The sequence below is a fragment of the Sceloporus occidentalis genome, unplaced genomic scaffold (assembly GCF_023333645.1).
Source record: "Sceloporus occidentalis isolate IW3139 unplaced genomic scaffold, rSceOcc1.0.p SCAF_14, whole genome shotgun sequence".
Lineage (NCBI taxonomy): Eukaryota > Metazoa > Chordata > Lepidosauria > Squamata > Phrynosomatidae > Sceloporus > Sceloporus occidentalis.
Genome location: NW_028316994.1, coordinates 10,574,059 through 10,587,209, shown reverse-complemented (window position 1 = coordinate 10,587,209; position 13,151 = coordinate 10,574,059). Strand labels below are relative to the sequence as shown.

The following is a 13,151-nucleotide window of genomic DNA, read 5'->3' as shown; positions in this document are numbered from 1 at the left end:
TGGATGTTTCTCAAAATCTGGAAGAATGAAGTTCCCAAGTGAAATGGATACAAATTCACCAATGAAAATCTCTTTTGAAGGATCATATGGATGAGTTGGAGCTGTTATTGTCTCACTACACATGGAGGAGACCAAATGCTTTCTGGAAGAATAATGCAATGCTAGCAGCAAGAAAACCAGCCAGAAAGTGAATATCTCGCCAGCCTGGAACCAGATGAACATTTTCAGCTTAACTTTTGGGCACCATCAAGTCTTCACATAAGACACAGAAAAATTGGAATGACAAAGCTATGCCTTTCTCCAGTTAACCTCCTAGACTAAAATGGAGCAAGTTGTTTTGACAAGAGTATTTCTAGACTAATGCGGGACATCATACCACCAATGGGCTGCAAGGGTATAATTCGAGAGTTGATTGCTCTGTGGGATTTCCATGAGCTGCGCACAGTAATTTTAATAATTACAAGACAGATATCTCTTTTGTTGAAACTGTGTTTTTCTTATCTTACTATTGAGAATAGCCTGCTTCTGGTCAAGCAAACAGAATAGAAAACAATACTGAGAGAGTAGCCTGTAGCAGAGTTAGTCTAACTTTCTGAATTCATTAAGATTGGCACAGGATCAGTGAGATGGTAGAAAATGGAAGATATCCCATATATTTCCCTCTCCTTCTCATGAACATCAGAAGTTGCCTTCAGCTGAGTCACACAGAATATTGTGTCGAGTTCTGGGCACCAAAATTCAAGAATTCATGGGGGCAACCTGGAGCGTGTCCAGAGGAGGTTGGCCAAAATGAGGAAAAGCCTGGAAACCATGTCCTATTAGGAGTGGCTTAGGGAACTGGGTATGTTTAGCCTGGAGAAGGGAAGGTTAAAGGGTGACATGATAGCCATGTTTAAATATTTGAAGAGATGTCATATTGAGGATGGAGCAACTTTGTTTTCTGCTGCTCTAGAGATTAGAATATAGTGCAATGAATTCAGGATACAGGAAAAGAGATTCCACCTAAACATTAGTTGTAGTCGTTGCCAACACCAGAATCCTTGTATTGTAATGTTCTACATTTCTCTTTTCAACAAGGATGACCAAATACATTTCTTCCCACAAGAAAAAAACATGGAGAGAAATCTTAGCAGTACAAGCAGGGATCAGAAAAGAAAGAGGCATTAGGGACCACACTGCAAACATATGATGGATAATGGAGCACACAATGGAATTCGAGGAAAAAAATCACCATGTATTTTATAGCTAATAGCAAAACATTTGATTGTATAAATCACAAAAACCTGTGGATGTCTCAAAAGGATGTGGGAGTGCCACTACATCTGATAGTCCTGTGAGATATCTGAAATCAAGTCAAGGGGCTACTGTCAGAACATAATTTTGAAGCAACGGATTGGTTCTCACTTGGCAATGCAGTCAGGCAAGGATGCATTCTATCACCATACTTGTTCAACATCATAAGTATAGCAGACTTAGATTCAGAAGAAGGAGGAGTGAAAATATGAGGAAGGAACTTCATCATTCTAAAATATGCACATGACACCATATCACTAGCAGAAAATATTGTAAATCTAGAACAACTACTACAGAAGGTTAAAAATGTAAGCACAAAGAGCAAAAGGTAGTATGTATGAAGGAGAGGAGAATATAGGAGAATAGGATAGGATAGGATAGGAGGTTAGAAGGAATTTGAAAGTGAAATTGAAATGAGAGATGAAAGAGAAAGGAAAATGGTGAATGTTTAAGAAGTCTTAGGCCCAAGAGAGATGGGCCGAAAGGGGCGTGGTGGTGACAATACTAGGGTTCTGGACCACACAGCACCCACACAGTCCAGAACCCTAGTATGTAATGGCAGTGGCCTGATGGCAGCATTCCATCCACACAGCCGCCGCCATTTTCACATAATGACCGCATAAAATCTGCACATTGCGGAGCATCTGTTACATCAAGAGTGCGCCATTGGTGCACTTGCGATGTAACCTTGGTGCTAATAAAACAACATGGAAAAATGAGTTCTTTTTACACCAGAGGGACTTTGTGCGGTCTAGCAGCTGCGGCATCCCTCTGGAGTAAAAACAGGCGCGTGCAGACCACCGTTTTTGGGCAGTCTGTACTGTGCCTCAGATGGTGTACGAAGAGACATAGATGGATCAAGAGAAGATGGGAAAGAAGTATTTTATAATTTTTAATATATTATATGCATGACTGATTGTAGTTATTGTATAATGGTTTTATATATTTGTAGTATTTTTTTTAATAAAGATATTTTAAAAAAGATGTAAGTGCAAAGCCAGACCTAAGGCAGAACATAAAGAATACAAAAATAATGGCCATGGTAGAAATACATAAGTTTACTCTAGACATGGAAGAAATTGAAATAGTTAAAGAGTTCCCATACCTAGGATCAAACATTGATAAAATGGAGTTTGCAGCCAGTCTCCACCCTTTTGTAGCAGCTTTCTGAACCAAGCAAAGCAGCAACAAAAAACATTACATTGAGTAACTGAATAAATTTGGAAACACCAGTAATAATAATGTTTACTTTTCCAAGCTCAGGAATGAGTATCAAAGGCCCGGTACAGATTAGAAGAAAGGGGCAGCCAGCTCTTTGCCATGGCAACTGCATGGCTATGACAACGATCTGCCCCAAAAAGTAGATCTGAAATAGATCTCCTTCCCGTGATGACGCCAAGGCACCATTTGTGCCCTGGGGCATTGCGGTGATGTGTCTTGTGCACCGCGGCATTAGGATGCGTTGCACAAGACACATCACGGATGCGTGTGCCATATGGGTGGCACTGTGTCTAGATGGTGCTGCCCATATGTATTAGGGTTTGGGAGCGTGCAGTTGCTGCATGCTCCCAAACCCTAACATCACGCTACTTCTCACCCATCTGTATCAGGCCGAAGTAATTGGGGGTACAGTCCAGTGCCTGGGAGCCCATGGGGGGGGGGGGGGAGAGAAATTAAGCAGCTGACTTACAGAATTATTGAGTTATTGAATAAAGCATAGTGCATTTCCATATCTGAAACTCTGAATGATATGAGATCCTTGGATAACAGAAGAAAGATAGACAACAGCTTTCCTACCCCACCAAAGCCACTTTCTACACCAGAGTAGATGGTAGCAAAAATGTTAGGAAGCAAAAATAACAGATGACTTTTGAAACACTAGAAAAAATCTTTACTTTCCCCCAAGCTCAACATTGATTTTGGATCAGTGCTCTGAGTTTTTAAAAACACTATTTTAGTGTAAAAATATTTGATTTAAGTGTTTTGTGTGAAAGAACTGAATAAAAACTAGGACCTTTTGTTCATTTTTCCAATTCATAGCCATTGCAAATACATTAATGGTGTTTTTTTCCAGATGGGAAATTCATTTGTTGGCTTCTGAGCCCACCACTGACAATGAATGTATGAAATTCACCTAAAATGGGTTCCAAATAGACTTGATTTGTATGGGTCAGGGACCTAGATAAGACCTCAATCAGACGAGCAAAAGGTCACTGCAGGACCATGGCAATTGAATACGCCTGGTTCCAATCTGGGCTATAGCCATGGTCCTGAAACGGACTGACAAAAAGGAGTGTTTGGGGGGGGGGGGGGCAGGCTTGTCTCAGCTTCCACCATGTGCATCATGTAAAAGTGCATCATGTAAAAGTCATGCCCCCAATGCAGCCTAACGGCAGCCCTTTTAACCGATCTGTTTGAAGCCTAAATTAACTACTTAATAAAAGCTCTGTATCTCACAGTGGACATTATCACATTGCTTTTAAAGCGCTTTATCCCTAGTGGGATAAAGATGCATTTCATTTTAAAACCAGGTGTTATCACACTCGCTGGTGACCAGGTGAATGCAACAGTATGCAGCCCGGATCCTAGCCACATTTATGCAGTGGCTTCTCAAATATGAGATTTGCCATTGTTGCAAAGCCACTGTATAAGTGCGACTGGGATCTGGGCTGCCTACGAGTTGTATTCGCCTGGCCGCCAGTGAATGCAATAAAGTCTGGTTTTAAAATTAAATGTGCCTTTATCCCATCAGGAATAAGGCGCTTTAAAAGCAATTTTGCACTAATCTCCAGTGTTTTCACAGTTTATTTGTGGAAAGAAATCTTTGTGATTACCTGCCATGGCTGAAGTTTGCACAGGTTCCATTTCTTTCCCTTTTTCATTGCTTTCTGTTTGGCTCTCAGTAAAAGCATGGCATGGAGACCATGTGCCACAACATACACACCATTGTAGATATTGTAGCTCTGGCCAGACAGTCCCATTTCAAAGACAGGTCCAGGGAGGCTCCCCAGAGTCTCCTCTCCAGTACAATTTTTTTCATCTGCCCAATACAGCTTATACTTGTAGAGTGAACATTGGAAAGCCAGGCACCAAAATTCAGAGAGATAGTAAAAGGTCAACTGGAAAGGGTTTACTGTTTCAATAAATTATTGAAATCCTGGCACCACATTTGTGTGGAGTCTAAATGACAAGGTGCCACTGAAAGCATTGTGGGTGAATTTTCCCTCAATGTTTATAGCTGTGAAATCTCACTGAGCAGTTATAATCCACACCCTCCCAAGTGAGATCATCTGTGAAATTTCAGCTGACTCCAAAATAATTCATAAACCCGCCAGAAACTGAACATCACCAGACACAAGGGTGACATTTATCTGATTATAAAACAAGTCAGTATATATTAGCCCCAGTGATTCAAACCAGAAACATTTAGGGAAATGGCTGCCTCCATATCTACCCATTTTATTCTGAAAATTTAAACCTTTGGTAACAGACCCTGTACATCCTTGTTTCTGTGAAATATCATACATACTGAGAAGTTAAAATTGTCGGGGCATAAAATTGTTGTCATGGGACAGTTGACAATGACAGTTGACAGTTGCATCAACCTTCCAATTATGCACTGTTTAAATACTCACACATATAACTGTCACTAGAGCTGTAAATAACTTGCACAACAGCTTCACCTAGTGGCTACATCATTGTCATTTTATCAGACCTGTTTCAACATGGTCCTGACAAAAAATAGCTAATACAGAACTAATTAGGGTTGGCTTCAAAGACATTGCATAGCCTCAGATCCCCGACTTACCTCTTCTGAAATGGGTGAAAATTCAGAAATTAAGCTGATTTTATCGCATGGATTTTTCTATCAAAATGGATTCCTGTTGCTTCCAGTGTTGAATTTGGCTCCTGTAAGTTGCTTCAATGGCCATTTTTTTCAAATCAAAAGCTAAACTCTGGAGCTTATCACATTGCTTGTAAAACCGGCTTACTTCTAGCTGGCTTAAATCTTAAATAAGGCAGCATCCTGATGATATCAGATGGATTTGGCCACCCATTCTGCCACCCAGGTGCATCCCGTGTCCATCCCCGCTTCCAGGAGGGCTCCGGCTGGCTAAACCCTGATTCTAGCCAGAACTTTCTCGGGTTGCATCCAGCCAGTGGCATCAGCAGCAAAAATCCATGTGATGATATCAGGATACATCGTGAATTAGAATTAAATTCAGCAGCAGTAATTTGCTTTTTTTAGCTGTGCGCTAATCTCCAAAGACACAATCATGTCAATTCTCACTTCCAAACAGTCAAACCTATGTCGTGTTGTTGCGCAGTACTACCATGCTGCCTCATTTTAAAAAAATTGTAACTATCAGTTAATGTTATTTGGAAAATATGACAGACCTAACTATAACCATCCTTCTTCCTTCTTAACTGGTCCCTGGTGTTCAGGTCAGACCTTACCACAATAATGTATAATTTAGGAAGAAAGATGCAGCCCAACAACCCACCACTAGAAGCCAAGATGGAGAAGATCTCCACAGCTACCATATATTTCCCCTTCATGCTTAGATATGTTGGCACAAAGGACACCCAAACAGTACAGAACACCAACATGCTGAAGGTGATCAGCTTGGCCTCATTAAAACTATCAGGCAATTTCCGGGCAAAGAAAGCTACCATAAAGCTAATGATGGCCAGTAGTCCCATGTAGCCCAGGACAACATAAAACATGAATCCTGAGCCTTCGTTGCATTGCATAATAATCTGATCTACCTGAGAGTCTACATCCAACTCTAAGAAAGGGGGAGATGTGGCCAACCACACAATACAGATACTGACTTGAATAAGAGAAGAGAAAATGATAACCAACACTGCAAGTCTCATCCCAACCCATTTCCTGATCCTATTGCCTGGCTTGGTAGCCATGAAAGCCAAAACCACAGTGATGGTTTTGGCTAATACACAAGCAACAGCAGTGGAGAAAACAATGGCAAAGACAGTTTGTCTGAGAAGGCAGACAATCTCCCCAGGCTTCCCAATGAATAAGAAGGAGCAGAGGAAGCAGAACAACAGAGAAGAGAGCAATGTACAGGTAATGCTCCAATTATTGGCTTTGACAATAGGTGTACTGTGATACTGAATGAAGCACCATAGGACCACAACAGTGATCACACAATGGAAAAGAGTCAGGGAAGCCAGAACTGATCCCAAGGACTCCTCATAAGATAAGTAGGATATGTCTTTAGGAACACATCGATCTTGATTCTTGTTTGGATATTGATCATCTGGACACCTCTTGCATTCTTTTGCATCTGAAAGAAATAATAAGTTTTGTTATTTTCACAATACAAAAAGCATCTCTATTTTTATTTACAGTACCTTAATTGTCTTCTTTCATGAGCATGTACTTTTGAACTTATGGAATAATAAATGTTTGTTAATTTCTCACTTTCTAAATTGGTGTGATTTTACTCTCTGTTGAGGTTAGCTTGGCATATTGGTAGAAATATTCCCCAATCAGATAGGCTTTTATTGCAGAGATGGGCTAAATGTGTCAAATATATATCTATGAAGTAACAACTCCTCCAGCAGAAGACAACTGATAGTTCTTATGGGGAGCAGAGCAGAGAAACCTGAGAAGGGAAGCTACTGGGCAACAGCAGTAATGGAGGTGACACTGGCAGAGGATCCCCGGAGACAACTCCAGTGACATTTAGGCTGACTCTTTTTAGTGGTGTACAGAAAATTGTAAGAATATTCAAAATATATATGGGAATAGGGTTTGGTTTGGTTTTTTTAAGATTCCCTCTATCCCACCTCCCACTGCCATAGGTTCCGAGGAAGAAAAGAAGGGACAGGCACATCTCCATCATGCCTAACCTCAGCAGCAGATGAAAGGCCCTCCATCCATCCCACTGCCTGGCCTCAGAAGGGAAGAAAAAGAGGCAGACACAGCTCCATCAGGGCTAGGCCCAGCAACAAATGAAAAGCCTCCCCTTCCATCCTAACTGCCACTACCCTGGCCTCAGAAAGAGAGAAGAACCAGCATCTGCTGAATGTATCTGAGTTCCAAAATGTCTGAACCTGGGCAAGTAGTGATCTCTCCATTATGAGAGAACCATGGAAAGGTCCTGTACATCAAGATCATATGATCCCACCACAACAGAAAACAAGTGCCAAAGTGTGACCAGCAGCATCGGGTGGGTGGAAAATACTGTTTGGGTCAGACCCATAGATGACATATATTCCATGAATTTTTCCACCAATCTTAACAGAGTGTGCTCAGCATCGATAAGGATGTCCCTCAGCACTACTAGGTGAAAGAACTCCAAAACTAATGCAGACACCACCCTTCATAGCTCAGGAATTGAGACTATTGAGTAGCCAGACTGGCAGTATACCAACAAAAACCCTACTCAGAGGAATAAAATCACAATAGATTACTACAGTTCCACCTTTACGACCTTTAGGCTTTGCTGCAGGCTTACTCCACATAGGTCCACTCCCTTTGACATCAACAGGAACTATCCCTTGTAGGACCACTAGGTTCTTTCCAAGTCCCCTAGATTTCTGCCCTCAGTTCTCAGGTCCTGGGATGCTCCTAACCAGGCAATCTTATATTGCTTCTCTTTTTTCCCTGTTCACACTTTTTCTGTTAGGAAATATCTTTATCAATTTGTGTGCAACAAAAAAAGTTTAGTTTAATTCAATTTAATTTAAAGATCTTCACTTACCCCATTGGACTGAAATCCTCCCTTTGGGGCACTCAACACAATCATAGCAACAGACTTGCTTTCCCAGTTGGACTAACATGCTCTGTCCAGGATAGCAGCTCTCAACACAGGTGGAACTGGGTGGCATCTAAGAGTAACCACAAGGAAAGTGTTGCTTAAACATTTTGGAGATCTTTCTTTCTTGTATGCAAGAACAAATAATTTCAAAACTTTTCTTCCTGTAAAGTGAAATGTATGAGAGTTTTTGCAAATTTTGAATATTTTTTTCAGATGGCAAAACTTTTCCCTCAAACAAAATCAAAAATATTTTTGAGGGGGGGGGGGGAGAACTGTGGCACAGAAAAGAAAGCACTTCAGATTAAACCTGTGTGGAAGACAACTTTTTTCTCAAGCCATTTCCCCCCCCAAAAAATCTCTTGTAAACCAAGAAATCTCATTGCAGATAACCATTTTCTTGATGGGATGATTCAGCTTTTTTCAATTAATAAAAATGAAAAGGTAATAAGTCATATATGGACTTAATCATACTCAGGGAATGATCTGGACTCTGTTCATCAGCACTAATATCAGTGTGAACCTTATGACATTGACAATGATACCAATAATAATAATAATGATAATAATTTTTGGCATCACTGCCATCATCATTGTCATCATCATTTCACTGACCTGTTGAAACTTGGGATGCCATATAACAGCACTTCTGTTTATGGTGAATGCCTGGGGGTCCATTTTCCCGACAGTAACCCGCTGGAAAGATTCATTATGGAATGTGACCAAATTGATGATATCATATCCACCTGCCAGGTTCCCATTCTCATCAAAAGAGATCTCTTCCCCAGCACTATTGTTAAAGTGAATGCTTCTGAGAATGGAGTGAAGCTACATGGAAAGATAATTTTAAAACACAGAGTAGGGTAAATATAATATATGTGATACTTTCTGCTACTTCCTTTTATCAATTTGATCTCTTTGGAATTTCCACACCATTGATCACCATGTCTATACTTCCAAGGTCACAGAATCATCCCAAAAGGATACTACTGAAGGATAAACACTGTCTTGTGCCATTTTTGATACTGGATTCCTTCCGTCTGGATATATTGAAGCCAGGATGATAAACCCTAACTGAAAAGGTTGGTGTCAGAGAACGAACAAGAACCCCAAATTGACAATCTCAGTCTAGATCAACTAGAGGCTGATGTAGAAACTGAAGAGAACTGGTGAATTCATTTAAGGAAAGTGGTTTGATTTTGATCCAAAATTCATTTGTTGTCTTTACCTTCTGTGGCCTGTGATGCAAAATTATGAAAGGAATGTATTGAAAGTGCATTCCAAGTGGACTTCTATTCCATGAGCCTAGGATAAAAATCTTTTCAACATGTAACAGTGTTTTTAAAAGTTTTATTATTTCAGCAGTAATATGAGGTTACCTGCCATGGATGAATTTTCCAAAGGTTCCATTTCTTTCCCTTTTCCACTTCTTTCCACTTGGATCTTAATAAAAGCATGGCATGGAGACTGTGTGCCACAGCATACACACCATTGTAGATATTATAGCTCTGGCCAGACATGCCCATTTCAAACACCGGTCCAGGGAGGCTCCCCAGCTTTTCCTCTCCTGTACAGTTTTTTCTGACTGCCCAATACGGGTTATACTTGGGGAGTAAACATTGGAAAGTCATGCCCCAGAATTTAGAGAGATAAAAAAAATCAGATTGGAAAGGGCTTATTGTCTCAAGAAATTCTGGAAATTCTGGCACCACATTTGTGTGGAGCCGAAATGACAAGGTGCCATTGAAAAACTTGTGGCTGAATTTTAGCTCAGTGTTTACAGCTGTGAAATCCCATTGAGCAGTTATGATCCACACCCTCTCAAGTGAGATCATCTCTGAAATTTCAGCCGAATGTATAATAATTCGTAAACCCTCCAGAGACTGGACATCACCAGATACAAGAGTCACATTTATTTCATTAGAAAACAGGGCAGAATAAACTGGTTGCAGTTTGGCTTCAATGATTTCATAGGGCATAATGGCTGTCACTAATGGGACGACCATTGTCCAAGCAATGCAAATGTGACTCTGCAAGAGATTTGGTCTCAGGGTTTGGAGGAAGGTTTCTCCACTGTCGTCATCTGAAACAATGAGTCCAATCCAGTTCCATCCAAAATGCCTGAGGAGCTGAACAATCCCAGCACACTGAGTTTCTTCATTTGGGACCATCCGGTAAAAAGAGGGCAACTGAATGTTATCCCGTATCACTGGATCAAAGGCACCATAGCTAAGCTAACAGAAAATATACAATAAGATATAATAACAGGAAGGGGCAGCCTGAAGATGTTGCTGGACTGCAGCTTTATGATAGTCAGCCCTTCTTTAAACTAACAAAAACATTTTTAAGATTTCACTCAGAATGCCTGTTATGAAATCTCTAACTGAAACTAAGTGAAACTGGACATCTTATGTAGGAAGGTATATTAATAATGAATTAATCTCTAAAACAATTGTTTTGAACCTTGCTTGAAACTGACTATATTCCTTCATATCTAAGGATAAACCAACTATCTCAAAATGTCTGTCTTTGTCTTTGGCAGATTGGCCTAAAGAAGCATGAGTCTGGTTTGTTGGTGGTTTTTCCTTCTCCCACTCATTTGGGTCTTATGGGGGCTTATCTGTAGCAATTTCTCAGATATGCATTATATCTCTTCCAAGAATTTATAAAAACGTAGGCTTGGTTTGTTGAGATAGTCCTACATTTTCTCCCTCTTAGAATTACAGTGCATTAGTGCAAAAGAGTATATTTTTCTAATGTGCTATGCCACTATAATTTCAAAAAAAGATTGAGGGGGGAAAGAGAACAATCTTAAAAAGAAAACCACTTGAGGATGGGAATAAAATCTTTCTACTAGTGCTGGGAATCACCAGAAAAGACAACAGAAATGCCATTTGGATAGGGGGTTTTATATTTTAAAAAATCCTAATAACTGCAGTAAGAAATACCATACCTCATGACATTTGCCTTATTTGTATGTCAATAGTAAAACAATGTACTGCAATAAATTAGACTAACAAACATTGTGATCAATATCAGTTCAATTTTAGATGTCATAGGAAAATCAAGTGCTTGCCAAGAATATATTTGTTGAACATGACAAACAAAATTACAAAAGAGATTGAGAAAAAACACTTTATACTATCTCTACTGCCAGGATTTTATTGGCTAAAAAATGGAAAGACTCAGATACTTCAACAATTGATGAATGGTTACTAAAACTGATGGACATGCAAGAGCTAGACAGGTTAACCAACTGGATAAACAGATATAGAAATGAACAAAAGGAATATGAATGGGACTTAATATTCTAATATTGCAAAAAGAAATGATCATAAATGGTCACAACAGAGATTATTAGATAGATAGATAGATAGATAGATAGATAGATAGATAGATAGATTGATAGATAGATAGATATTGTTGTTAAGATGAAGTAATTTAAAAACTACAATCTGAGAGATGAAAAGGAAAATATGGTTTTTGAATTTGAAGACATAGACGGGAACATTTAGAAATGTTTGTTGTCTGCATATTAGTTTACAAAAGGAAGTGTAATGGATAAAGATAATTAGGTAAAGAAGAAAAGATAACAGAATTTATACAAATGTAATATTAGCATATGATATTAAGTTTCGAGAACAAATCCTGTATAAATGTTTTAATTGTTTTAATTTATATATTAAAAGAAAAAAGAAAAAGAAAAGAAAATCAAGTGGTAATATCAGCCTTTCACTAGCAATACATGAAAAAGAGGAATAATAAGGTAAGGACCAGAAATATCATACTTTTAATTACTACTACTGTATATCCTCATTTCGAACAAACTTTCCAGGTGACAAAACATTAGAGCATTAAAGACAGAACTAAGTAGGGTTGGTTTTGATGAACAACATAGATGAGTGGATACATTTTTGGCGGTTCTATCTTCATCTGGTTTCTTGCGGTTGCCCCTGTCTGTTTAGGCACACATACCTGTGGAATTTTGTAGGTAGTTAAGATATTAGCCATCTGGATAGAGTTTTCAGATGTGAGACCTCCAATGACAGCCATTATGTTATCCACCTTAGCACAGTTGTAATTGGGTGGATTCCCTTTTCCTAAGAACAGAAAATCCATAGTGTTCCAACAGGCTTGGCGAGAATTGAAAAGGTTGTCATAGATCTTGAATCCAAAAGTGACGTTTGGCAGCAATTTGGCATTCTTGTTGATTTCACGAATGGCAAAAATGAAAGCCAGGACATGCTGGTAGTTTTTAGGGATCAGACTGCAATGAAATAATGGAAATGATTGTAGATTGAACCCATACATTAATATGATAATATTACTTATATTAAAATTCCTTGGGGGGGATACAAAGTGACATACCTTTTCTCCTAGGAAACATTAGCATAATTTGGCAGGGGGATTTTTCAGGGTACAGTATGGGAGGTACATTTTGATTTTCTATTGTTTGTCCCTCTTCTCCATCTAATTTATAGGTAGGCGACTGTGAGGAGCAAAAAAGGATGGCCAAGGCTGCAAAGAACAGGAGGGAGAGAGGGACAGGAAAAGGATGCTTATGGTACCCTGCCTTGTGGTACAGCACTTATACAAGACTGTCTGGGAGGGAAATGCAGATGATAGCGAGCTAGGTGTAAGGAGCAAGAAGAGAGTGAGTGACTAGAAACAAAGTGGTGGTGTCAGGGATAAAAGAGAGCGAAAATGACAAATGCTGTTTGGGAAAAGATAAAGGGCAAAAAACAAGGGCGGAAAGAGAGAAATAAAGTCTGACATACACGGAGAAGAGATGACTATGACATGCAGTCTCAAGATACTAAAAGGGAGATTAAGGAAGGGAACGGAAGAATCCAGAGACCAGATACGGATAGTAATAGCGATGAATATGACAGAAAATACACTACATTACAGTATTCATTCATATGGCTATCTATTCTCCATGGCTTTAGGCAATATTCTTCCTCCTGCTTTTGCCCCCCAATGACCATCATTACAACTGAATTTGCCACCTCATCTTCATACCCACAATGTTTTGAATTTCAGTTGACATTCTCATACATAAGCAGTTTATAT

The 13,151-nt window shown here is 39.4% G+C and overlaps 1 protein-coding gene across 1 annotated transcript; it reads right to left on the bottom strand.

Moving 5' to 3' along the window:
• Positions 1 to 5,691: 5,691 nt before the first annotated feature.
• Positions 5,692 to 12,338, bottom strand: LOC149303883 (vomeronasal type-2 receptor 26-like). Its single transcript, XM_089480487.1, has 5 exons — positions 12,054 to 12,338; positions 9,458 to 10,312; positions 8,694 to 8,906; positions 8,025 to 8,151; positions 5,692 to 6,602 (listed from the first exon to the last, which is right to left on the bottom strand). The coding sequence occupies exons 1-5, from the start codon at positions 12,195 to 12,197 to the stop codon at positions 5,692 to 5,694; spliced, it is 2,250 nt and encodes a 749-aa protein (XP_089336613.1). The 5' UTR covers positions 12,198 to 12,338.
• Between the last annotated feature and the right edge of the window lie 813 nt (positions 12,339 to 13,151).